This window comes from Osmerus mordax, chromosome 5 (assembly GCF_038355195.1).
Source record: "Osmerus mordax isolate fOsmMor3 chromosome 5, fOsmMor3.pri, whole genome shotgun sequence".
NCBI lineage: Eukaryota > Metazoa > Chordata > Actinopteri > Osmeriformes > Osmeridae > Osmerus > Osmerus mordax.
This window is the reverse complement of record NC_090054.1, coordinates 16,846,911-16,871,395: the sequence shown is the minus strand read 5'-3', so window position 1 is coordinate 16,871,395 and position 24,485 is coordinate 16,846,911. Positions and strand designations below refer to the sequence as shown.

Genomic DNA, 24,485 nt, shown 5'->3' with positions numbered 1-24,485 from the left:
CATGAACTGATGCTGGAAACAAGGTCACTCACAGTCACTCAGTGGCTGTCTGTCCGAGGTACCAGAGTGAGAGCGTGATAACAGCCTGAGGCGCAGTTCCTTACCACATTCAATTTGAGGAGGAACCAAAGTGTTTGATGTGAAGATTTGTGACCCAGTAAATGTACTGTTTTAAAGACTTAGTCTGTCAGACTTATATATACTTGGTCAAAAGTCTGTAACTATGCAGTGTGTGCATATTGGTATGCTGTACATTATGAAAGGGGTCAAAAGTTATACGATGCCTTATCCTTGGACGACAACAAATTGCAGAAACAATATTCACACATGTCCGTGTCTATACTCTGACATTTTGACAAGAGAAGTAAATATAGTTTTATGGGACTTTAGAGGTGACAGGCTGAACTGTAATTGTCAGCCTGAGGTTTCTTCCCTAACCACTGTCACATTAGAGTCAAGTTCAAATCACATTCAGGAGTGTCTCCCTTGATATGTCCATTGTTCTGCTCCTCTATTATAGATTTAGGAGCCTAGAAGGATCCTACACCCATCCAAGATCCTTTTAAGCTCAATAGAGGAGGGAATAAGGACATAGGTCAGGGGAAAGCAAGGAGGTTATATAGGCTAGGAGAGGGAGAAAGATGGGGAAGAGAACTGGGTTGCTGTGTGGGTGTGAGGGACTCTGAACAGCAGGGTTTGCTGAGCGTACGCACAGACTACGTTGTTCTGTGGTGAGAACCACATAGTAGATTTAAAGTATATGGGCGTCTGACCAGAACCTCATCGCATGGCCACGACTGATATTAAATCAAATCACACTTATCTGAGCTGAAACAATAGAGGTCTGTCATTAACTGTCTTCTGTTATATCTGTTTGGTGTGTAACTGGCCCTACCTCTGTTACAAACGGTTGGATGATCGTTTTATTCTCTCCACTGTAATATCTAAATTAAGATCAGTTGTCACTCACAAATGAGGCAGTATATAACTGACTCTAATGACTTCCTGCTTAAAACACACTGCCTTTTGCACTGCATTACAAAATTGTATCTTGTACATTTGTATTTTTTGTAATATTTGTATTTTTGTATTTTTATATTGTAATTTACGGCAACTTATATTTTATTTTATTGTATATTTAATTCAATTCTAATCCCACTTACTGCTAGTTTATGTACCCTTAGTATAGATAGTCCACATATTTAAATTTGAGGTCCCTATATGTTTATTGTATGCACCTTCCTGCCAAAGCAAATTCCTTGTCTGTGCAAACTTTCATGGCGAATAAATCCCATTCTGATTCTGATATCAAAGCATCAAACTAACCACCATTTTTTAAATAAAAAATATATAATAAGCACATGCAAATTTTCAAACTTGAATCCTGTATTTTCAAAAACACAAACATAAAGGCTGTGGCCTAAACAGTAAATATCCTTCTGATGACACTTTCACACATCGTCTATCTCACCAACATCTAAAGAGGAAGTGAGATACTGTCTGTTAAACTTGTATCAAACTCATGATTAGGACACAGGAAATTTGTTGTTGAAATACTATTTAACTAGGGTTGAGTAAAAATTACTTTGTTTTTAGTTTCCTTGATGTGTTTGTGGTTGATAAGAACAGGCTTGCCTTTCTGACTGGCTCTCCATCTTCAAATGTGGGTTTGCACAGGCCCATATTTACATTTAGTCATTAAGCAGACACTAAAAACATATTATTTATGGCCTCAGGGTGTATGCCTGTCCTGTCAGGACCATTTTCTTAAGAATTGATGACATGATGCATTCATTGTGTAGTATTCAATCTTAGCTCATAAACTCATCTTTCATGATCAACATCTACGTAAGGCAAGTCAGCACCTGGCCTTCTCAGAACTGAGAAATCCCTATGACGCACACTTTCCTCTCATTTAGAATTGGGTTGTGGTATGGACCTCTGAGCACGAAAAAACATCTACAACACTCTCTTAAACCTCTTCAAGATAGATTTTTTTCAATCCTAAAGAGGTTTAACGTGGCTGTAAAGCAGAACTGAAAATGATTTTAAGTTCATCACACCACAGAAGAATGTTGTTAATTACCCATCCAAATTCGAATGAAAAAAAAACACAGACAAGTATGTTAAATTAGGCTTTGAAATGGTGAGAAAATCAGCAGTCTTCTCTGCTTGAGACTGGGGGGGCGTGTCGCCTGAAGGAGCTGAAGCTCCACCCCCTCGAATTTATTCAACAACTAGCCAAATCAATTGCAGATATCAGAACAGACCTACCTGCAGTCTCTGAGTTTTTTATGTGTTAATGACTTTGTCTTTGCATTGTACCAGCTGAGTAACAGAATGCAGCTTATATAAACCGTCTGTGATCTGACCAAGATAGGTTGGGTTTTGCCCCGCCTAAACAAAACCTGAGCTGAAAACGGGTGAGAAACTGTTCAACGGTCTGTTGAAAGTCAGGACATTATAAATGCAATGTAACGTGAACAGCACCATCACTAGAAGGAAACATTCATTGATCAAATCTAGACATTCCCCCTTTTCCAGTAGCCTTCACTCCAACACCTTATCCTTGAGTAATCATGCTAAATTCCTACTTTGGTTCTAGAAAACAACCTTCCATTATATCAAACCCAGTAAAGCAAGCTCTTTGGGCTGCAAGGTTCATCATGGCAATCACTTCCCTGATGCCAACAGCGACCTCTTCAGTCCTCTTTACGCACTTACATGGACCTCACCACTGACACAACAACTTGATTACAGTGCACAGAGGAATCTTTAAATGTAATCTTTACTTGATTTCATCACTTGGCAGAAGTTAAACAAACACAGTGCCAAATACCAGTGTCATGTAGCATTTTTCACAACAAGAATTATTACATATCTACACATGACAGTGCAGACTACACAATCAGAAAATAAATAAATGTGAACTAATGAAATTGCCATGCATATTAGTGGTTAGTCTTAGTTTTTACATTGGTCCAAAGTTAAACGCAAATATCAAAGCAAAGATTTGCATATATATACAATATATATCAAGAAACATCCAAAAGACTTGGTGTTTAGTTCTGCTGAGTACACTTCATGAGTCTTCAGACATAGCAGAGGTTTGAATCAAGCTGTGCACAGACATCAGGCTCTAAAATCCTGTCTAAATGTTTGAAAAATGCTTCCAACCTCCCTTCTTAGTAACTCCTGGTAGTACACAACTTTACCTTGGAACAATGGAATCCCATTAAATCAGGGCTTCCCACAAGGATGGGATTGAGGGAGGAAGCATTTCATGGAGCATTTCAAACAGGGCAATACATATTTCTCAGCAAATAAACCATTCAGTCAGTCAGTTAGTTAGTTGCCGTCTTGGCTTTAATCCTATTGATTTTGAGCGGTAGCAGGTTGACCATCTCTTGACTGAGCTCCAGCTCTGTCTCCACAGAAGCACATGCCTCGGGGTGGTCCTCACAGTACTGCACCACCGACTGGTAGCCCTCAAGGGAGACATTCAGGTTCTCCAGCTGGCCGCTAGGACTCGCACTTATCAAACGGCTATTAAGGCGTGCCACCCTGAACCTGGCAACCAGAGCTGGCCGCAGGACATCATCTTCCAGGCGATCAGGAACCTTTCCCTCAGGGCTACGGAGGGAGTCCAGGAACATCTGGTAGTACCTGGGGTCATACGGTCACAATTGTAACAAGTCACCAACAAGATGGAGGGTTTAGGTACACACAAACATGCATCTGGCCAGTTGGCTGCTGTTGTTTTAACATCATCATGGTGAAAGGGGAGACAATCTTACTTCATAAAGGTCCTTCTTACCTGATCGAGGAGGAACAGAGATGGTTAAACTTTTTGACGGTGTGAGCATCCAGCTGATCCTGGCGGTTGGCCACGGCCAGCTTCAGGTCCATCATCTCATAGTGGGTCTCAGCCAGCTCAAACTGCAGCTGGCGGCAGATGAGCAGGTAATACTGGGCATTCAACTCCTTGCAGATGGGCTCCAGCAGGTCCACGCGACGCTTGTGCATCTTACAGCGCCGCTCAAGGTCCTCCTCAAAGAAAGCGAGGGCCTTGAACAGGGAGCTGTGGTCCTGCAGGATCTCGATGTGGTCCGTCACGTGGCCATCCATCTCAAAGTAGTCCTTGGCCTCGTTCACGTAGCTCTGGCCAACCAGGAACACGGCTCGGGCCTCCTGGAAGTCCAGCGGAAAGGTGCAGCTGACCTTTTCCTCCAGGCCGCAGATGGAGTCGAAGGTGTCACTGGAGTCAAAGAGGATGGCACTCTTCCTCCCCCTCTCCTTCTCCTCCTCTTCTCCCTGCCTGGCCCTCCTCAGCTCCTCCTGATGATCCACATCCAGCTCTCCGATGTTGTCCTGAAGATGAACGATCCAGACAGAGTCAAACACACAGGGTTATTTTAATGGTACATACAGTAAATGGCCATGTAATCCCAGAGTCTGAATCGCCAGAAACGATGTATCACTGTATGTTACCTCTAAAGGCTTTTTGGCATCTTGTAGCAAGTTAAGGCAGTATTTGATCCAACACCTAGCAATCTCAGCCCTCTTTTGTCTCAGCTGCTCTCGTCGCTCACTCTCTGCTTCACCTGGACACAAAGGGGAGCAGGCAAGACCAGGTAAGTAGTGAGAACGTTTTGATGGACAGTAATGTATCGAAAAATGTATCTATGAGCAGCACATTAAAACCTACTTTCCAGAGCAGCAGCCTCTGAAGGGACTTCTCCAGCCAAACCTGCAATGACACTGGCTGCTGCCAGGCAGTGTCTGCCCTCCATGTAGTGATTCTGGTCATGCACACACACACACACATCAAAATACAGTAATACACAAAACTCTATCCTGGTTGTGTTTCAGTGCTGGGTGAGTGTGTTTACCTTGGTGATGTAGTACTGCGACAGGGTGGCAGCGTTGATGGCCCACTCCAGAGGAGAGAACTGGTTGTACTGCAACTGTCTCTGCAGAGTGCAGTGGCAGTAGGAGCCTGCCTTATCAAACTGCTCAAGGTTTTTATACACCTGGGCCAAGTAGTACAGAGTGTGGGTGTAAACCATCTCGAACCTGTTTCAAGAGACCACAACAATGGCATCATCAAAACCTCCTACATTACTTGATGTGATCCCCACATTGACAGACAGGTCAATAAATAGCCTAGATGTTTGCAATGTTTTAAGTGGGTTAGTGATTTAGTCTAATATTGACAGAGGTATGTCCAATTATTTATCCATGGAAAGTGTTCACCTCTTACCAATCACTGGTGTATAAACATACATTATGTACAACTGAAGCACAGCTTAAGAGTGTATGCTCCTTTTTGAGAAAGTAGTTTTTTGGGTGTGATCATGATAGAGTACCGTTTGGTTCTTTCTTGCTGTGACAACTTCTCCTCCTCTGCTGCAAAGTACTCAGTAATGTCTGTTGGAGGCAATCCATCCTATATCATAATAAAAAAACACAATTAAACCAATTCTGAAACACATAACACAACTGTGTCAAAAGGGGTTGAACATAATTAATCCGTTACATTTGTCATGACTGTCAACGGTGCGCACTCTAACCTCTTTCATGAAACGTTTGTACATTGCTTCAGCCGTCTCTAGATACCCTTGGGCTTTCTCGATTTCATCTCGGCCAGCCCACAGAATTCCAAGTTGATTCTGTAAGGAATAAAACAGTTACAAAACAACAATACCTGGCTTGACATCAGTGTTTTTAATTAAATGAGTACATGACCTTATTGAGGGTTTCGGGAATCAACATCATAACTACAGTACAGTAGGGTTACTGCAGAAAGGCATTACCCTGACTTGGATGAACAGCGACACGTTGTCTGGTGATATATTGCACTTCTCCAGCAATTTCATGCAGTTCATCAAATGTTCCTCTCCGGCAGACAACTCCTCTGTTTCTACATGGTTTACCCCCAAATAAAACTCGATTGCCCCGAGTTGAGCTGCTTGAATCCCAACAGGAGATTCTCCACAGTGGCCTCGCCCAAAAGCATCGTCCTTTGCTCCGTCAATAGGTTGCTCTGTGGGGAGCTGGTCGGCTTCATTGGCGTTACTCTCGTTGTCATGTTCGACATAGAAGTTTTTTAAGGAGCAGTGTATTTCCTTCAGTAATTCCCTTGCGTTATACTTAGAACGAAATGGATCATTCTCCGGGTCCTTTCGAGATTCTACATCAGAAAGATGTTGAGCAGATGTGAATTTATCGCAGATGGCTCTCCACTCGGAACTAGATGCTGTAGCCATGTTGGAAAACAAACTGATCGCCGATGACTAGACAAGGTTGCCAGGTTTTTTCAATATCCCTCCGATCAAATGGTCTTGAAATGAATTATTTCTGACAAATTCCGACTATATAATTGTTTTCTTCTCATAAACAGATTTGTTGTTTGTAACCCAACAGTAACCCACCAGTAACCCTTTTTTTAGTGACAGAAATGATAAGAGAAGAGCACACTCCACTCCAGCTGAAGGCGCTGGTCGGCTTTCGCGAGTTTGCTAGTCAATGACGTAAAATAATTAGTCTCATAAACATGAAACTATTTATTTTACTACAAAACGTGACACACACAGGGGCAGTGTCAGAACCAACAGAACTGAATGTTTTATTATTGTAAGTATGTATGAAAAAAGATTATTCAGAAGAAGCCTCTCTGACATTCAGTAAGGAAATGAAAATCCGTTCGATTCAGGCTAGGTCGGGATGGTCCATCATTGGATTTGAATGAATAATTTGAATGACTCGTTCAGCGCATTAATACACAAGCCCTACTAATATAATAATCATCCAATAACAAATAATCTACACTGCAAAGTCCAAATGTAGGCTATAGTGAATAACTCGTTTTCATAGAATGTTTATAAATAACATTTCCGAATCGTTTAGAGAACTGATTCAGTCCACACGGTTCAGTGAAAGGAGAATCGTTCTCAATTTTCACATCACTCCCAGTCCCTGACTAAACTAGGTAAAGAGGGCACTGGGGAGGGAAAGTGAGAGTGGAGGAAAAAGAAGGACAAGGCAGCTGCAGCTGAAGAGAAATAATGTAGTCTTTGTTGAAAATGAACCCTTTATTATAGTTATCCAAACAACATAGAAAACAGTAGATCACATTATTGGAAATATTGAGGTCACTTTTGGAAGCTTCGAACAGGAGACACATTTCATTGGGAGCGTGACGTGAAGAGCAGTGTCAGTTTGCGCTGTCACACATTGGGAATCGCCTAGTTAGCTAGCTGGCTTACCGGCTAGCTTTCTAAATTAACAAGGACTGGCCTTTTTGCTCTGTGCTTAATTTGGGACAATAGCAAACAAAAGGGCGCTTCTGGACTAAACTTCGTTTTAAAGTTTTTTTTATATCCAAAGGAAAGGTAAGGTCAGTGATATTACGTTAGCTTTAGCTTGTGTTAGCTACTAGCTCATCTAGCTCCATATCCCAAAGTAAACATGCGAAGCCTCCTCGACCTCGCTAGCATTACAGGCTAGCTAATTAAAATGGACATATGAACATGCTAACTTTACCGCTACGGTTTACTAGCGTCAGTCTAACTGGCTAGTGGACTGTGATAGCTAACTAACGTTAGCTTCCCAGACAGCAGCTGTGCACTCGTCCCAACTGTTGTTACTAAGGCAAGTTGTGTCAAATCCGGGGCGTTTCTGACCATAACACTACCATGCATGTCTTATTGTTCGCTAACGTTCATTATATATTTATTCTAACAAGTACTAAGTACCAACTAGTTTTAATGTGAAATAACACCAGACCGTTTTGTCCTCTACAATAAGAGAACAGAGAAGCCTCAAGTCCATCATCGCTGGGTTGGGTTTAAACCGTTTCTGCTCGCTTCCTCAAGCTGACAGTGCATTCAAATGAATATTCTATGATCAGCTCTGGCCAGTCTTGCAGTGAGAAACATATGTAGAATATGGACAGAGATCGGATTAGATATAGAACACGAAGTTTTTGTTGTTGAAAGAAAACGGCTTTATGAAATGTAGACTGGTTCCAGTCCAACTTCAGTGCTTTGCCTGAGGCATTGTGTGCCCTCGAAATATGATGTTGAATCTTCCTTAGCAATTGGTTTTCTATCCTAGAATTTGCCAAGTGAATAATCCAGTGGAGTTTTTTCTCTCTCACAAATATCAATAAATCTGTGTAAGAGTATTGACAGTGTCCTTGAAAACTCAATTTCTAGTCAAATAAAGCCATCTTTATTTAAACTTTTAACTGTGACTGAGTTTAAAAAGTATCTTAATTCTTCCGTGCTCAACCCCTTGATTTACCTTGTAATTTTGTAGTGATATTTTGTTGGTAGTCAGTGTACGCTGGGCCTGTCAGGCACTGAATGTAACAGCCGGCCTATGTCAGCCTCAAGTGTTTATCTTATGCTATCTATTAGGAGCCAGACATCAGTGACTGACCACGATACTAGCCTGTTTGTAGAAATGCACGCCACAGTCCTGAATCATATTCATGAATGGTGTCTCTATTCTCTCCACACGGCTAATGTTATATCTCTATGTCATTTTGAGGAATCATTTGTTTCTTACTTGTTGTTTATTATCAGCCTACTGCCCCGTTGCTGTCATCTGCCCTTAAGCGTCTTGGTGGAGTTGCGGTTGTGCTGAAGTCATGGGGACACCAGGGTCTGGTAGAAAGCGTGCCCCTGTCAAGGACCGGTTCTCAGCAGAAGATGAGGCTTTGAGTAGCATTGCCCGTGAGGTAAGTTAACTCCACAACCCTCTCTGTGTTCACTTTTGTGGTGAAGCTGATGTATCTTTTACAGCGTTGACCTATATCTTCCAGATTACAGTAAAAAAAGGTCAAGATAATGAACATATTATGATTTCAGAAAGGATACAAGCCATCTTGATTTTATAGTTTTAAGTGTGGGGCTAAGCTCATATTTACAGGGCTGAAGACCAATAGAGGTTAATGCAGCAAACAGCCCTCTGAGGCATAAACTGACACATGTTCACACATAGCTCTGCTTTGTATGAAATGGGTCTATGTGGATCTACAGGTTCCACCAGTCAAATCATGTCTCAGCTGCAGCGTGTAGAGACAGCTGGTTTGGGTTGCAGAAGGCTTGACTTGTAGCTATTTAGTAAAATGGAGAGCAGAGGAGAAAATCAGACAGCCTGGCCTGCAATGACTTGTCCTGGGATTATTCCATTTTCTTACAGCTAAACAGTTTTCATTCCTGTGTGGTTCTTTATACTAGACCAAAAGGGAAGCCTAACATAAAGCTCAAGAATATTTACAGAAGGGAAACTTCTGACTAATTTTACCTTAATTCTTAACAAAAAAGGAAGATGTGTTCATTTTCTTTAGAAGTAAATTTAGACCTCATAAAATTGATGATTTGATTCAGTAGTTAGGCTTGTTGTGTCTGAGCTCTGTGTAGTCTGTAGAGAGCCTCACGGCACTACCCAAATGCACAAGGCTACATTTTCTCTCTTTATAGTCATGCAAGCCTGTCATAGAAACATGAGTCATCTGACCCACCCAGCCAGGTCCTAAATGAATCACAGTCTTTCTTGACTGAATGAAACATGCAAACAGAGGCAGAGCCTGTGTGCAGTTTGTCACTCAGTCAGTTAGGTTCACAAGGCCAATCTCCAACCTGTCACACATCACCACCCTCCCAGACAAAGCTCTAAAGCAGCAGTCTCCCTCGGCCACATGGCAACTGTGCCTGCCTGGGAAGGAGAGCCAGCCAACCTGTGCTTGGCACAGAGCACTGCTGAGAGGGACTGTGAATTTGAGCCTGCACTTTCTCCGGCCCATTTTGGAGGCCACTTGCATTACTGGGCAGACAGTCACTAAATATCAGCAGCTTGCTTTCAAGTCGTGACATCAGCCAAGCATTAGGTGATCACCTCACATACAGTTGACTAGTAATGCTTTGGGTCTGAGGGAGAATATGGGCATGTCTGATCAAGGCTGTCACGTTGCTAACTTTGACATTAATGGACATTGGATGGAAGCAGTGGGGGGCGAGTCATCCTAGTTCATAGTCCATGCTGTTTCTATGCCATGCTGGTTAATGATAGCTGTGCTGTGGGTAGGACTATGGCACAGGCACACTTTCTAATTTCTATACTGTATAGAGGCTGGCCGGTAGCTTAAGAGATGGGTGACAATAATGCTAATACAGTCAATAAATTGTCAATAAATGATTAGTGCTTTATTGATTGCTGCTGCATAAACATGTGTGCACGTGTGTTGACATGTAGCCATGGCCTCATTGAATAAAACAAGCAAAATAAATTGTATAGTATGTTAATAATTTAATTATATGACTATTTCACACCTTATTTTGTTATTGTTGTTCAGTATAATTTGCCTAACGTTAATATTACATTTACATTTAGTCATTTAGCAGACGCTCTTATCCAGAGCGACTTACAGTAAGTACAGGGACATTCCCCCGAGGCAAGTAGGGTGAAGTGCCTTACCCAAGGACACAACATCATATGTCATGCAGCATAGTTACACGCAAAAATGGCTGGTTGCCAAACTATGATTTTAATTGTGCTTACATAATCAAACAAAGGTTTTAAGGTGTTGCTCTGGATAAGAGCGTCTGCTAAATGACTAAATGTGATGTTGCAACACACCGCACTTTGCCTGGTCTAGAAGATTCGTTCCTTGACGTGTGTAAGTTGTAAGACAGTTTGACGTAACCCATAATGATGAGACTGTAGTAGGCGAGGCGTGTATGATAGTGCACTTCTCCTCCCTGCTCAGATTCCCCCCCGCCCTCCTCTCGTCTCATGATGTGGGCGCTGCTGGAGGCCTGGGGCCGGGCGGGCACGGCTATAGATAGGCCAGAGACACAGACCTCAGCTGTGCTGCTGTGCAGGTCATTCTGTCAGACAGACCAACAGGTGCAGAGCACAGGGGCTAGCCTGTGGATGTGTGTATCAACATGTTCCCTCTGCTCCCACTCAATCTCAATCGGCAAACAAAGCCAATGTAAAATCTACCTCTACATCCATGTTATAATACTACCGCCGACGCCCTGTTAGACATTGTAGAAAGTTTGGCATTGGTTAGACTAAGGATTCACAGTCATAACTGTACCTGATGTACAGTGACCTTGATCAGCATTGTACAGGGGCGTAAATATTTTAAATAGTTTTCTCTTCACTACATCAGGAAACTTTGTCTGCCTCAGTTCGTGACGTGTCCATGCATGCATACGGGGGAGGTATGCAGATATTTGACCTGAAGAGGATCTCTTTTTACGTGCTTTCTTTAACCCGTCAAGGTTTCCCTGGCTCATGGTACCTTTTCTCCCTCATTGACCAGGAATCAACCAATAACAACGTCGACAGATCTTACACACACAACCTCTGTTTACTAATGATAGCGACAGCCCTCACAGGGCTGCTCATGACTTATGACAGATACAAGGCCTGGAGATACAGGCAACAACACCCAAGATATAATCAGTTAGGAACAGGAGGGACATTGCATGCATGTTTGCACAACAAAAGCCTTTTTTTCCCCCTGCAGTGCTATTTAGTACTGGGAGAAGAACAGATCCAGAAGGCAGTCCTTTCTGACTACATGATAAGCATGTACTGGAATGTTGACTATTTGTTTGCAGTGACACTGTGTATACGGGGAGATAAATGGCTGAGGCCTGTCTATTTAGGAATGAGGGCCATTGTTGTAAGTTGTTTCATGATTCCGTTTGTTTCATTCTTGCAAGTCAGTCAGGAGATGGAAGGTGTGTGTTTGTCAGTCATGTTCCTCTTAAGGGGAGTGTTGGGGGAGGTGTGGTCTGCTTAAATTAGCCACTGCTGCTGAGGCACCCAGCAAAATTAGCCCATATTTCACACTCCATACTGTTGGGGGTACATCATATTAGACTAGTTAGGGAACATTGGTACTTTTGTTTAGGAAATGTGCTTTCAAAGATAACTGTGTGGTTGTTCACCATCTACGTTCCATCTAAGTTCATATGTATAATTTACCATCATGTTCTGTCATTAAGTTATATACCTTATTTACCTATGCCTTTTATTGAATTAAATAAGTCACACTTAGCAGCAACATGTAAAAAAGTTAACAAATGTTTAAAAAGTATCAAAAATAAACTAACTCAGTGGAAGCCGGTTTATATTCCGTTTCCTCTGTGTCAGAATGTTTGTTCACCACTGACGTCTCTGTCTTTTAAGGTCCTTAAATTAGCCTTCCTGAAACTGATGGTTAGCACATGTTGTTGGTGATATGGAATCCCAAGAACTCCCACAGAACGGTATTAATGAGCTGTGACTCATGGGTAAAGTGGTCAACCAGTCCAAGATGTGCAGTAGCTCTGTCCCATTGGGCTCACAGCAGACTTAACCATAGGTCACCCACCAGTGTCATTCATCTCATTTGGGTCTGTTGATTTGTTTTGAACTGGTCTCCATTATGGTGCAGACAACCCCATGTTTACATAGCAACAGCTAAGGGTTAGCTAAGTGGTGCAGATGGTCTTCAGTTTGATATGTGATGTCAGCTGTAAGATTTACATGTTAGCATAATCGTAATGTTACTATTAAGCCAACACATGCCTTGCCTCTCATCAGTTGTAAAGTGCCTCGGGTCCAGATCCCAGACAGTTTAAGGCCAGTTTTGAGTGCTTATGTTCAGCTAAAGTAAACATCCCACTGGGTTACATAAACCGCTCCCTCCTTTTTCCTATTAACAATGATGTCAATCTGTAACTTCAAGTATAAAAGTGCCATTGTGTGTTGTATTTCCGTCCTCTTGCTTTTGCTTTTGTTCCTCTCACACGTCGGGTGTGTCCCCTGGGTACGGTACCTGGGAGTTGGCGTTCCCTCCTAATGACTGTGTGTGTTTTGTGTTCCACAGGCGGAGGCCAGGCTGGCAGCAAAGAGGGCAGCACGCGCCGAAGCTAGGGATATCAGAATGAGGGAACTGGAGCGGCAACAGAAAGAGGTATACGATATGTACAATGTCTCATGTCTACCAAACTACAGCAAATTCCACAGGGAGTCTGCCCAGACAATTTGGAAAGGTGTCCGTCATTTATCCACTTCATCATGACACTTGTCATGTTTGGATGAGGCATTGTTCCTTCCTCAGTACCTGCTCAAGTGCTGTGTGTTCACAGGTCTAACCCAGACTCCATATAGCCCCCCTTTGACACCATTGTACACACTCGTCTGGATAATCACATTCGAAAGAAGAACGCTGTCCTCCCTTCTACTGTCTCTTCTTATACTAATACAGCGCGTTTCAATACCTACCTACGGGCCTCACGTCACAGTGGCCTCTGATAAGAGTGTGTGTCTGTGTGTTTTCTGTGGTACTCCCACCCTTCCTCCCTCCCAATGTTCAGCTCTCTCACCACTCAACCAGCAAGAAATGGGGTTCGATCCACCAGTGGATGGTACAGTACTGTAGACCACATCAGACTGCATGGGTCTCTCTTTCCCTCTCTCCGTTTTAATTTCTGTTTCTCTCTCTTCCTCTCTCTCTCTTCCTCTCTCTCACGCTCTCGCTCAGCACACTAACTTACAGCCTGGTGTGTGCTGTGGTGTATAGCTCCCTTATTGGACTGTTGTTACCTCACTGCAGAAAAATGTTGGTTCGATGTATTTGCTTTGGAGACACCTTAATCTGTGACTGTGTTTTTTGGCCTGGGACTTGACCTCTTGCCTTAAATAGGCCTACGGAAACTTAGTGTAATGCGTCAGTGTTTTTTTTGTGTGTTTTTTTTACCAACTCAGCGTTTTATTGTTTCTAACAATAATGAGATTGTTGCATCATGGTATTTAGAGTATGTTCTATTAACATAATATACTTACATTTTTGAGCACATGCCTTTTTTTTTGCAAACAGTTAAGTAGTTTGACTAATTCTCCAAAGGAATAACATGGTTAGGTAAAGCACGGTGTGTCCAGGTGTATGTGGTCGGTTGTGTCGGAACCGCACTGCGTGTTGGCGGGATGTTTGGTTTTGCGTTGCTGTGACTATGGTGGTGTATCACCTCCTACCCTTTCCTGTTTCTCCACTCCCGTGCTCCAGGCTGACGCAGAGAAGGCCAGGCACTCTGGCTCCAGCAGTAAATCCAGCAGCCATCATCGTCGGGTCCGTAACCCCCCCATTCTCTCTCTATCCTATCCCTCTCTCATCCACGCTTTTCTCTCTTGACCTGGTGTGTTCTGTTTGCTCCTTTTTGTTTCTCCTTTTTGACATGAGCAGGGGCTGGAGGATGATGCCCTGTCAGTCCGCAGCAGTGCAAGCTATAGGGTGTGTACACAGCTCTGTCTGATGACAAGATGGCTGACTTTTGGCTTGCTGTAGAAAGTGCTTTTTAAATGGCCTAACTGTTGTCATTGAAATGTCCATGACTCCTGTGGGTAATTTGATGTGTTTTTTCTGGTTTTCAAGTCCACAAGCTCCACATTGAGAGACCTGGGCAGTTCTCACAATAGCCGGGCAAGCACTTCTCGTAGAAGAGACTTGGCAGTACGTGTGTGTGCGCTTGTGCCAGCGTGTGTGGTTTAAATGTTTATTGACTATATTAGACTGGTTTATTCAGAGCAGGGCATTGGGATGACACTAGGCTATTGTAGATTATAAATAGTTCATATAAATATAACACATTTGATATGTTTCATAGGTACTGTAGTCTAGAAATAGATTTGAGGTGTTAAAACAGTACTATATTAGTTTATTAACTTTGGCTTCAAGTTGTTATATATACTATAAGTGTTGTGCACACTGACTCACAGCATTCTATCGTCGTAATTCCCGCGAATCCTGTTCTTTCCTCAGTCTGACATTCTCGCCAGTAGCTCCTCCCTCAGGAATAGTAGCTCCTCCCTCAAGAACAGTAGCTCCTCCCTCAAGAACAGTAGCTCCTCCCTCAAGAGCTCCCGCTCCACTGTACGTAGTCCACTTGTGTGACGGCATGCATATGCATACAGATAAAGGACAGTTTCGGTCTCAGCTGTGTGTTCTTCCATAGACGGGCCCATAATGTTTGTCTTTTTCTGCTTTTGGTGTTTCTGTGTATTATGGGACTCCAAGAGCTCTGTGTACAATGACCTGCAAGGCTATAAGAAGGCTCCGGCGTCCAGCAGCTCCAGGAAGGACCTGCTGGTCAGTTTTCTAGACCCTGAAATCAGGAAAGACTTGCACAGTTTTCACCACACAGCTTAAGCTGCTCTGTGTCGGGTGTGTTGCCATCTTTCTTATTGTATGTGGTCATGATGCCATGCCTCCCCCCTCCAGACTGGGCTCTACCATGATCAGAGGAACTACAGCAGTCTGCAGAGCATCAAGCCTCCTCCTCCCTCTACTTCCTCCTATCAGCCTCGGGTTGGTCCCTCTCTCCCCTCCCTCTCTCCCCTCCCTCTCTTTCTCCCCTCTCCCCTCCCCTCCCTCTCTTTCTCCCCTGCTCCCTCCCATTCAAACAGAGTTATGACAAGTTACTGTTAACCTGAAACTAGTTAAGGAGCCGAATTCTTATCTGAGCCCAGGTTTATTGGAGGTGTAAACCCCATTTGAGAAGATCCCTTTGTGAATTGTTAACTACAATGAGGGCTTTGGCCTGGAAGCTTAGTGAGTAAGCACAGTGATTCCTTCCATTTACCTGCTGTACCAACTATGTTTGTACAGCAGTTTAGAAACTATACTCACACACAGTCAGTATTTTACTATTGTGTCAGGTTACAATAAGAGGCATTCTGTGGAAGGATCTTGATATTCAAATTGTAGGCATGGTTATGATTAGCTGGGCACATGCAAAGTGTCTACTCTGTCAACTCTTATTTAACCAACTCTGTCCAGACATCAGGGACAGGCTCCCTTCACTTTCCATCACCACACACCTCTTCTGGTGTTCAAGGCCCCAAGATCACCCAGAGAAACAGGCTTCATATGCTATGCAAGATACAATTCAGGGCTTTTTGCAACACCCACACCTCCACCTCACTGTGGCTGTCCTTTAACTGTCCTTCACTCCTCCTTTATCCCTCACCCCCTCCCTTCCTTCCTTCCTTCCTTCCTTCCTTCCTTCCTTCCTTCCGCTACAGGCCACATCCTCAGCCTCTACCACTACTGGTTCGGGGCTGGCGCGCAGCTACAGCATGGTCAGTTATACTCACCAGCACCCCTCTTTCTGCGTGCCTTCACTCCACCTTCAGTTTAGTCCAGTTCCCCATGAATGTATGTGATTGGGTGGCCAGAGGCTTCCTAGGAGAGCTATAATTAGGTCTAAGTGGGCACTTGGTGAGGCCAAGAATATGCTCTGGACATTGGATAAGACAAAACAACCCAGAGTAGTAAGAGAACTGGCATGATACAAGAAATAGTCTGAGGAGGATGTATGGGGATGGATCTTGTCAGTTCACGTCATGTTCAGTCAGTCTGAGGAAGACACATCTTGTGTCATCTCATGCTGCTGAAGCTTGTCACACTCACTCACTGACTGACTGACTGACTGGGATGCCTCCGTGTGCGTGCTATGCTGAGTTGTGGATTCTCTTCCCCTTGTGTCTTCAGGCCTCTATACATGACGACCCTGGTCTCTATGGCTCTCACAGTACCAAAGCTGTAAGTGTTCATAGTGTTTGCTGGAACAGTGGGAAATGATGTCACCATGTGGCAAGGCCAACAACAGCGGCAGCAGCCCACCGTCTTGTGTGTGTGTGTGGCCTGTCTGCTCTCTGTCCCCATGTCAACAATATGTCTGTCCCATTCCACTCTGCAGCCCTCTGAGTACAGCTGGTACTCCTCTGGAGCTAGCTCCACCCACAGCAGCCCCGCGGTGAGATCTCTATACCCCAAATAAACGCACCCCATTCTGCATGTCATCAGCTAACTTCAATCACACAACCATTACTAAAACGCTACCCCTTCTCCTTAACAACTTCCTCTCTTCACTTAGGGATACAGTAGGACATAGTAGTAAGCCACTAGACGACTGTACAGCAGTATCCTGTCTTGATTTATTTAAGTGTGTGTGAGGCAGTTTACAGGGTTCCATCAATGCTGTGTTTTAAGTTACAGATGTAGGGCTATTCTGGTGACTTTCTTGTATCAGATAATTGCATGGTGCTGCTGTATTTGGAAACTCATGGTTAGTCCAGTAATTCAATAATCCGTTGGCGGAAAGTGCCTCTAGAGAACTCTGTCGGTGAGGGCGTGCCTTGTCCTGTGCATGTGGACTTTCCTCTCACTAAGAATGCGTCCTCACTGTGTGCGTGTGTGTTGACGCGTGTGCGACCCTCCCTGCCAGTCCTCCTCTGATGACGACACCGTCAGCACCGTGTCCCAGGACCGCTTCAACCGGGGCAGGAGGGACAGCGTGGTGAGCTCCTGGGCCGGCACCCTCTGACATTTAACACTACCCACAATCCTCCTCTGTCACTCCATCACTACGTCTCTCGACACTGCTTCTCCCACACGCTCCTCCTCTGTGTCATCCTTCTGACCCGTGATGTCGTCTGTCACTGTCCTGACTGAATGTCTCTCTCGTCTCCGTCCCTGTGCCCTCTGCTCTGATCCGCCGGTCAGTCGTCGGACTTCTCAGACATCAGCGAGACGGCCGCTGACTATTTCAGCCGCTCCAACCGGCGGGGCAGCATCGTGTCTGACCTAGACGACCTGAGCATCCCAGACCTGGACTCTGTAAGTGGCTCCGCCACGGCTGGGTCGGTGGAAGCTGGTCTGGCCTCTAACGCACGGTGTTTTGCGAGTCGTCCAGGGTTGGGTTTGACAGTCTCACTGCCTGCGTTTTGTGTGGGGGATGGATTACGTCGAGTGGTTACGTCTGATGTTTTAAGTCTAAGCGCATGGTATGGAGTTGAAAAGATAATAAAATGACCTTTGTGTTTGGTGTTTTTACTTAATGAATGGGACTTGATCTGTGAACATGCAGTAGTTTCAAATGTTGCTGACTAACTTCTTATTTAACAGGACCAACCCCATGCATGGACCAAAGAGGAGAAGCCTTCAGTTTATTCTAATGCGTGTATATTAATGTTGACTTCATGTTTCCTTTTTTCTCAGCTGGATGAAAAATGCAACAAGCAGTACTCAGATTTCAGCAGGGTGAGTGTACAGCGCTGTTTTATATGCTGTCATATCCTGATTAGATCAACGAAAGTAATCCTTATCTCTGTGCTGAACATTGCATAAGTCTGATATGCAAGTATCTACGACCTATACCTTTGGTTCTGTCAGTCAAATGACACACAAGAGCCTGGTGAGTGGATCAGTGCGGAGCTGTGTGGTGTCAGATGGCGGTGTTGAATGACGGGCCTGACGTGCTGTGTGCTGACTGGAGCTCACCGGCTCTTCTGTGTGTCTAGCCATCGTCGCGCTGCACCACCCCGGGCCTGTCTGCTGCTACCCTGGCCTCCCTGGGAGGCACCTCTTCACGACGGGGCAGCGCAGACACTGGAAGCATCGTCGACCCAGACTCCAGTCTGAGTGAACTGAGGGTAAGGTGTTCGCGCACACTCTCATACACGCCCTCACACAGTGTCTGTCTAAAATGACTAAATGTTACAGCAGGTCATTTACACATTTTTGCTTCAAGGTTAGATTTTGTAGTATTATGAGCAGTTTTCTTAAATATATAAAGATGTTATCATTTCATAATGTGCTATTTCAAATCCTAGTGAAATTTTTTTTTTCGTGTGTGTGCTTTATCTTGATTTCTTCTTTTACTGTGAACCATCTTGGTCTCCCTTGGCTGCCTACATTTTCTTGGGGTCTCTTGTAAAATAAAGTATTCATGTGTATGCACGGGAATTCTGGATGTGATGTCGTTTTCGGGATGAACTTCCTGTAAAGCTGTCCTCCTCGTGTGTCTGGGCCTACTGGTCATGTTTCTGCCAGGTGAACGGGTTTGAGCTGGCAGCAGCACGTGGGGCTCACAAGTCTGTCCTTAATTCTCCATTGCCTGTCCTTCAATTCACCCCGACCATTCCTCCCGTCTGCTCTACAGGATATCTATGATCTAAAGGACCAGATTCAGGATGTAGAGGGGCGATACATGCAGGGGCTAAAAGAGTTGAAGGTAGAGGGGCCTGAGCTCGCAGCATGCCTTCTCTTCTTCGTCCTTTCCTGGGAGCCTTGTGGCAGCACTAACCCCCCCCAGTCCACCTATAATAGCCTAACCACCGAGTCACTACTTCTATGGGCTCCCAGTCAGATGGCATGATCCTTGCATGACCTTCCTATGACCCTACCCTGCTTCCTTTTAAACTCAAGCAAACACTCTTATGACAGTGGTGATGGCGGCGTAGGACGAAGGCGCTGCCTCTCCACTTGTAGTGCCCCAGGGGGAAGAGCCTCAACCATCAGTTGTTTTCCTGCTCTATGCTCCCAGATTCGGGCCTTGTAGTTTGCATTGTATAGTTTTCCACCCTGAGCTGTCATCCACAGATGCTGGATGGCCCTCGGGTTACTCTTTTGAAGTGAACATGATTAGCTCACTGTTCTGAGGAGTCACAGTCTGCAGGGATAGCTTATTAACACACCTGGCTCCTGGCATGTCTACACTGTGGCCTAACAAAAACACTGTCAACTCGTTGCTGTTCAATATTATTTTGGTTCAATACTTACAGTAACTCAGTTTGTCTGAATTGTATCGATTGTGTTCCTTTATTCCTTGTAAATCAGTGCACTTAATATTTTAGGTGTTGGTTTCACCACTTGTCAATCTCAGCGGAATCCATTGTGAATTTATGAAGTATTTATACTCTTATATTTACCATGCAAGACCCTTATTAGGACATGACATATGTACAGTAGGTAACTTCCTGAGATGGACAAATGAAGAATTTGCCTGTTATATATTGCTTGTTAACTATAGCTTGTTATCTATTGCTTGTTATTGTGAGTATGAAAGTTATTTGTATATTTCAGTAAAACGTTCCAGAGTTATACAGAACCCATTAGTAGACGAAACTGCAATTTCACAGAGGATCTCACGCTTGGAAGTCATGGTAAACTGGTTGGTATACTGATCCTCATCCAGCAGTGTAAGCAGTCTGCAGGGCTGAGGCAGCATCGTGTTCCCTGTTCGTAAAGACCAGTGTGTGTGTTTGCCCCACGCCTGCCAGGAGTCGCTCTCGGAAGTGGAGGAGAAGTACAAGAAAGCCATGGTGTCAAACGCGCAGCTGGACAACGACAAAGCCAACCTCATCTACCAGGTGGACACGCTCAAGGACGTGATCGAGGAGATGGAGGAGCAGATGGCCGAGATGCGGAGGGAGGTGGAGGACAAGTCAAAGGTAAAGGGTTCACCTTCTGTCCTCTGGGGTCGTCTCGTTTCAGCCTCTGAAAAGTTTGCGCAGCGTGATTCATTGTGGGTGTGACAAAGGTCCTGTGTGGTTTCAGGAACTAGAAAGACAAAAGCATACTTGCACGGTCCTGCAACACAAACAAGAGGAGTTGAAAGAGGGGATCCGCCAGAGAGATGAGCTCATAGAGGTACGACCGCACTAGCAAAACACGTCGACTGGACTCCACCAGTTCACACCTGCATTCTTTCAACACTTTGAAAACGTGTCTCCAAACACTGAGTGGGCTGCAAGAGGTCTAGGGGGTTGCTCTGTACTGCAGTAACCCCATGAAGACAGACCAGACAGTGTGCGTCTGGTCTGTGTGTCCCCCTGAGACACTGTGTCAGTTCCCCTGCTCCTTCACTCTGCTGTCTCTGTCCTAAGCTGATTTGATCCTGTCTTCATTGTGTCTCTTCTATCATTCTGTTAATCTCCTGGCGAAGGTCTCTGAACCATCTCTCACAGTTCATATACGTTTAGTTATTTCTCGTCATCTCGTGTTTCATTCTGCTTCTCCTTGCTTCTTTCCCTTTCCACTTGGGGATATCTCTCCAGGAGAGCCAGCGAATGCAGACTAAGTTAGATACCCTGACGAGAGAGGTGTTTGACCTGCAGGAAACCATAAACTGGAAGGACAAAAAGATTGGGGTAGGAGGTCTCGCAGAGGGCTCTGGTTATAAGAGGCAATAGACGGAGTCACGTTCAGGCAGCGAATACTCTTGATTTGTGGGCTTGACTTCATGGAAAAGCCTTATACAAATGTTTTTAATGAACTGAAAGTTCAGTGGAAAAGGTCAGCGAAAGCGATCAGATAAACACCAAGTCTGTTGCCTCTCATACAGTAGCTGCATGACAGAGAGCCTTTAGGTAAAAGCTTGTCGTTGGATCCATTCTGATTTTGCACTTTCCCAAAATGTGCATGTAATATTGCCATTGTGCGTTCACTAACTTGATTTGAAGACGGAATGCTGTGCTCATAGAATATGAACATGCCAGCCATAGAATAACCATGCTGGTCCAAGAGGGAGAGATTTGCACTGCCTTTAGCGTGCGCACCAGAAATGAGAGCTTATAAAAGGATATTAGAAAAGACCGCTACACTTAGATGGCAGCATGACATCCATTTTCATGCCATCTACTGGATTTCCTGAGCACTGCCTGTGTGATGTCAGTTTGTTGATTATTCGTCCCTCGAGCATTCCCCTTTGTTAGCGTAGTCTTGCGTCGTGTTTTGTTTGTGTGTGTGTCGTGACTTGGTATTCCCGTGTCAGAATGCATAATGCAGTATCCCAAGTCATAATGTGCTGTCTGCCTACCTCACTGTGCATGGAAGGCATGCGTCACTGTGCACGTCTGCAGGTTCGCTCTCTCCGTTTCCTCCTTGTTTCTTGTTTCACTTCTTGTTTTCTCCTCTTGTTTCCCCTCCCTTGTGTGGCCAGGCACTAGAGAGACAGAAAGAGTACTTTGGTTGCATTAGGAATGAGAGAGATGAGCTCAGAGATGAGCTGGCTGACATCAAGGGGAAGTCCAAAAATGGAGAGGTAGGTTACTTGGGAACATTCTGGCACTCTGCAGGGTTACAGGAATGAGCTTGTGTGAACCGAAAGTGAAGACAAGCCAAGTGGTTGGTATGATCGTATATCCACACCCGTTTCTGCTGTTTCTCCCTCCTCGCCAAACGTCTTGAAAACATGTTGGGTGTGTTAAGTATAGATGGAATCTACAGACTACCCGGTATTTTGAGCACCCAAAGCTCTTTGACAAACACAAGGATGTCATTCCTATACGCTAATACATGTCCACTGTCACAGATGTTAACATTATGCGGCTCCTTAGTTCTGCTCCTCTGCCTCCCCGCCCCCAGAAACATGGCCTTGTCATCATCCCGGAGGGCACGCACAACGGAGACATCAGCCACGAGCCGCCAGCCTCAGGGATCACCGTGGTTACCCAGGAGTCCGCCCAGGTGCTGGAGTCAGCAGGAGAAGGGCCGCTGGGTGAGTGGACGGGGGGACGTCCAGCACACCGAGGCTGATGAGGACACCCTATTGGGTCCGTGCTGTTGATCTCTTCGTAGCGTCCACATTAACAGCCGTACCTCTCGTTTCGTTTGTAGATGTTAGGCTACGAAAGCTTGCGGATGAAAAGGATGAACTCTTAGCCCAGGTAGTCGTTGCTTTGGATTCTTTTTCCTTTTATAATGCATCACTTAAATGCTTCCGTGCTCCAACGAGCGCCCTTCCTTCATCAGTAATGTTGTGGTGTGTTCTGTGTCCTCAGATCAGGAAGCTGAAGATGCAGCTGGAAGAGGAGAGGCAGAAACCCTCCAAGATGGATGCTGTGTTTACGGACGGAGAGAAGATGGAAAACGGCACTGACCTGCACTTTATTGAAATGCAGAGTAAGCTTTGTTACTTCTCTCGTTCAGTGACAAGTACAAGATAGTACACACAAACTACAACACTGCTTTGTTTCAGTAATCCCGGAGCTGGTTTCAGTTATCGCTTGGACTTGTAATAAAACTTTTTCCGGCTTTGCAGGAGATGCCAACAGACAGATCAGTGAATACAAGTTCAAGCTCTCAAAGGCAGAACAGGAAATGGGTACAATGGAACAAAACGTAAGTCATGGAAAGTGGTGTGGTTCTTTCCAGGCTCTTTGAGTTCTGGCTGACAGCTTGCCAAGCTAACCACAGGCCACATTAATAATACTACTAGAATCTGACAAAGGAAAATAAATCATGAGGGAGAGATATTAGTGTGTGTGTGTGTGTAATGATGTTACTACTGTATTCTTCTCCTGTCCAGATTAACAGACTAGAAGGACAGGTGTCTCGTTACAAGGCATCTGCAGATAACTCAGAGAAAATCGAGGATGAACTAAAGGTTGAAAAAAGGAAAATTCAAAGAGAGGTAAGAGGAAGAGTCAAAGTCCCTCTGTGAATATGCTCAAGATTTATCCTTGTCTGTTTTCCCTGCCTTGAGGAATCTACATAGAGGATGGGGTCTTGATGTGTAGAGTATTGAAACAGGCCAAATGACAGATACATGAGCTGCCCTCCTAAAAAGATCCAACCTTCAGCCTCTCTATGTCATCCTCTCCCACAGCTGCGTACAGCCCTGGATAAGATTGAGGAGATGGAGATGACCAACAACCACCTAGTGAAGCGCCTTGAGAAGATGAAGGCTAACAGGAATGCTCTTCTCTCTCAGCAGTGAGGCGCTGGATTGCCACAAAAGCCCTTAAACTCGCACCTCAGACCTTTGACTGCCATATTGTGTCTGGAGCACATTTCCATTCTTCCTTGTTAACACTTATGTTGTGTAGCAAAACCAAAAACACTTACGGAGAAAAGAAACACTGGTAGCGCAGGCAAAGCTGTACTTTTTGTTTTTTAATAGACTATGAGCATTGGTTTGTCATGGTGTGTGTGCATGCCAGTGTCTTTGGAAGGGAGCTGCAAAACATCTATAACATTAAGAGTTGCTTGGGGAGATTCTAAGGATACTTCTCTACCCATTACCTTATTTTTCAAAGCTTTGTACTATATCATGTCATTCATAAGGTTTTATTTCTCTGGCTGGGTGCTTAGCTATTCATTGTTTTGTTTGTTTATTTTTGATAAGTTGCATGAATGAGTGTAATAGCGCTTTTAAACTGTTAAGCCCTCACGGCTGCTGTAGCCCTGCACCTGTTCATGAACCCTCACACAGTGAAGTGCCTTCTCACCTGTATTCTGAGGGATTTTTAACGTCCTACAATAATAACAAACAGGTACAGAATAATGTATTTAAAGGTGCGGTCATGATTTGAAAATATAAACGAACCAATGTCTGCTGAGGTTTCATTGAGAATTTTTGGAAAATGATATTTAAGAGATTTCTTGGAAATAAATGTGTAATGACATGAACTGTAAATACTAGAATGTTTTTTGCATGGGTTATGGCACATTTCCTGGAAGTGAGGTATTTTTTGCAACAAAAGTACATCCACAGAAACAGCACTACATACCACTTCTTCAAACTGTGTTTGCTGCTTAGAAAGCATTACAAGTCTCAGGACCACACAACAATTGTGACTGGGGCAGCTACTGCATTGATATATTAATAAACTTTACCAGATTTACACTG

The 24,485-nt window shown here is 44.3% G+C and overlaps 2 protein-coding genes across 12 annotated transcripts; one reads left to right on the top strand and one right to left on the bottom strand.

The window, feature by feature from the left end:
- Window positions 1–2,770: 2,770 nt before the first annotated feature.
- On the bottom strand, window positions 2,771–6,474 carry kifbp (kinesin family binding protein). Its single transcript, XM_067237011.1, has 8 exons — window positions 5,817–6,474; window positions 5,574–5,672; window positions 5,370–5,449; window positions 4,893–5,076; window positions 4,709–4,802; window positions 4,492–4,604; window positions 3,818–4,371; window positions 2,771–3,666 (listed from the first exon to the last, which is right to left on the bottom strand). Exons 1-8 carry the CDS (start codon window positions 6,267–6,269, stop codon window positions 3,345–3,347), a joined length of 1,899 nt encoding a protein of 632 aa, XP_067093112.1. The 5' UTR covers window positions 6,270–6,474; the 3' UTR covers window positions 2,771–3,344.
- A 519-nt stretch (window positions 6,475–6,993) lies between these two features.
- lrrfip2 (leucine rich repeat (in FLII) interacting protein 2) lies at window positions 6,994–24,485 on the top strand. 11 transcript variants are annotated; one of them, XM_067236998.1, is made up of 28 exons: window positions 6,994–7,394; window positions 8,592–8,746; window positions 12,899–12,985; window positions 13,389–13,439; window positions 14,078–14,140; window positions 14,255–14,302; window positions 14,444–14,521; window positions 14,831–14,941; window positions 15,086–15,157; window positions 15,290–15,376; window positions 16,093–16,149; window positions 16,562–16,612; window positions 16,770–16,826; window positions 17,298–17,369; window positions 17,576–17,689; window positions 18,071–18,112; window positions 18,373–18,504; window positions 19,014–19,085; window positions 20,134–20,304; window positions 20,411–20,503; window positions 20,911–21,003; window positions 21,795–21,896; window positions 22,220–22,352; window positions 22,472–22,521; window positions 22,636–22,756; window positions 22,896–22,975; window positions 23,163–23,267; window positions 23,463–24,485. In XM_067236998.1, exons 2-28 carry the CDS (start codon window positions 8,657–8,659, stop codon window positions 23,571–23,573), a joined length of 2,343 nt encoding a protein of 780 aa, XP_067093099.1. In that variant the 5' UTR covers window positions 6,994–7,394; window positions 8,592–8,656; the 3' UTR covers window positions 23,574–24,485. The 11 variants fall into 11 exon arrangements, with proteins under 11 accessions (XP_067093099.1, XP_067093100.1, XP_067093102.1 ...); XM_067236999.1 differs by having other exon boundaries at window positions 6,994–7,399; XM_067237001.1 differs by lacking the exon at window positions 14,444–14,521.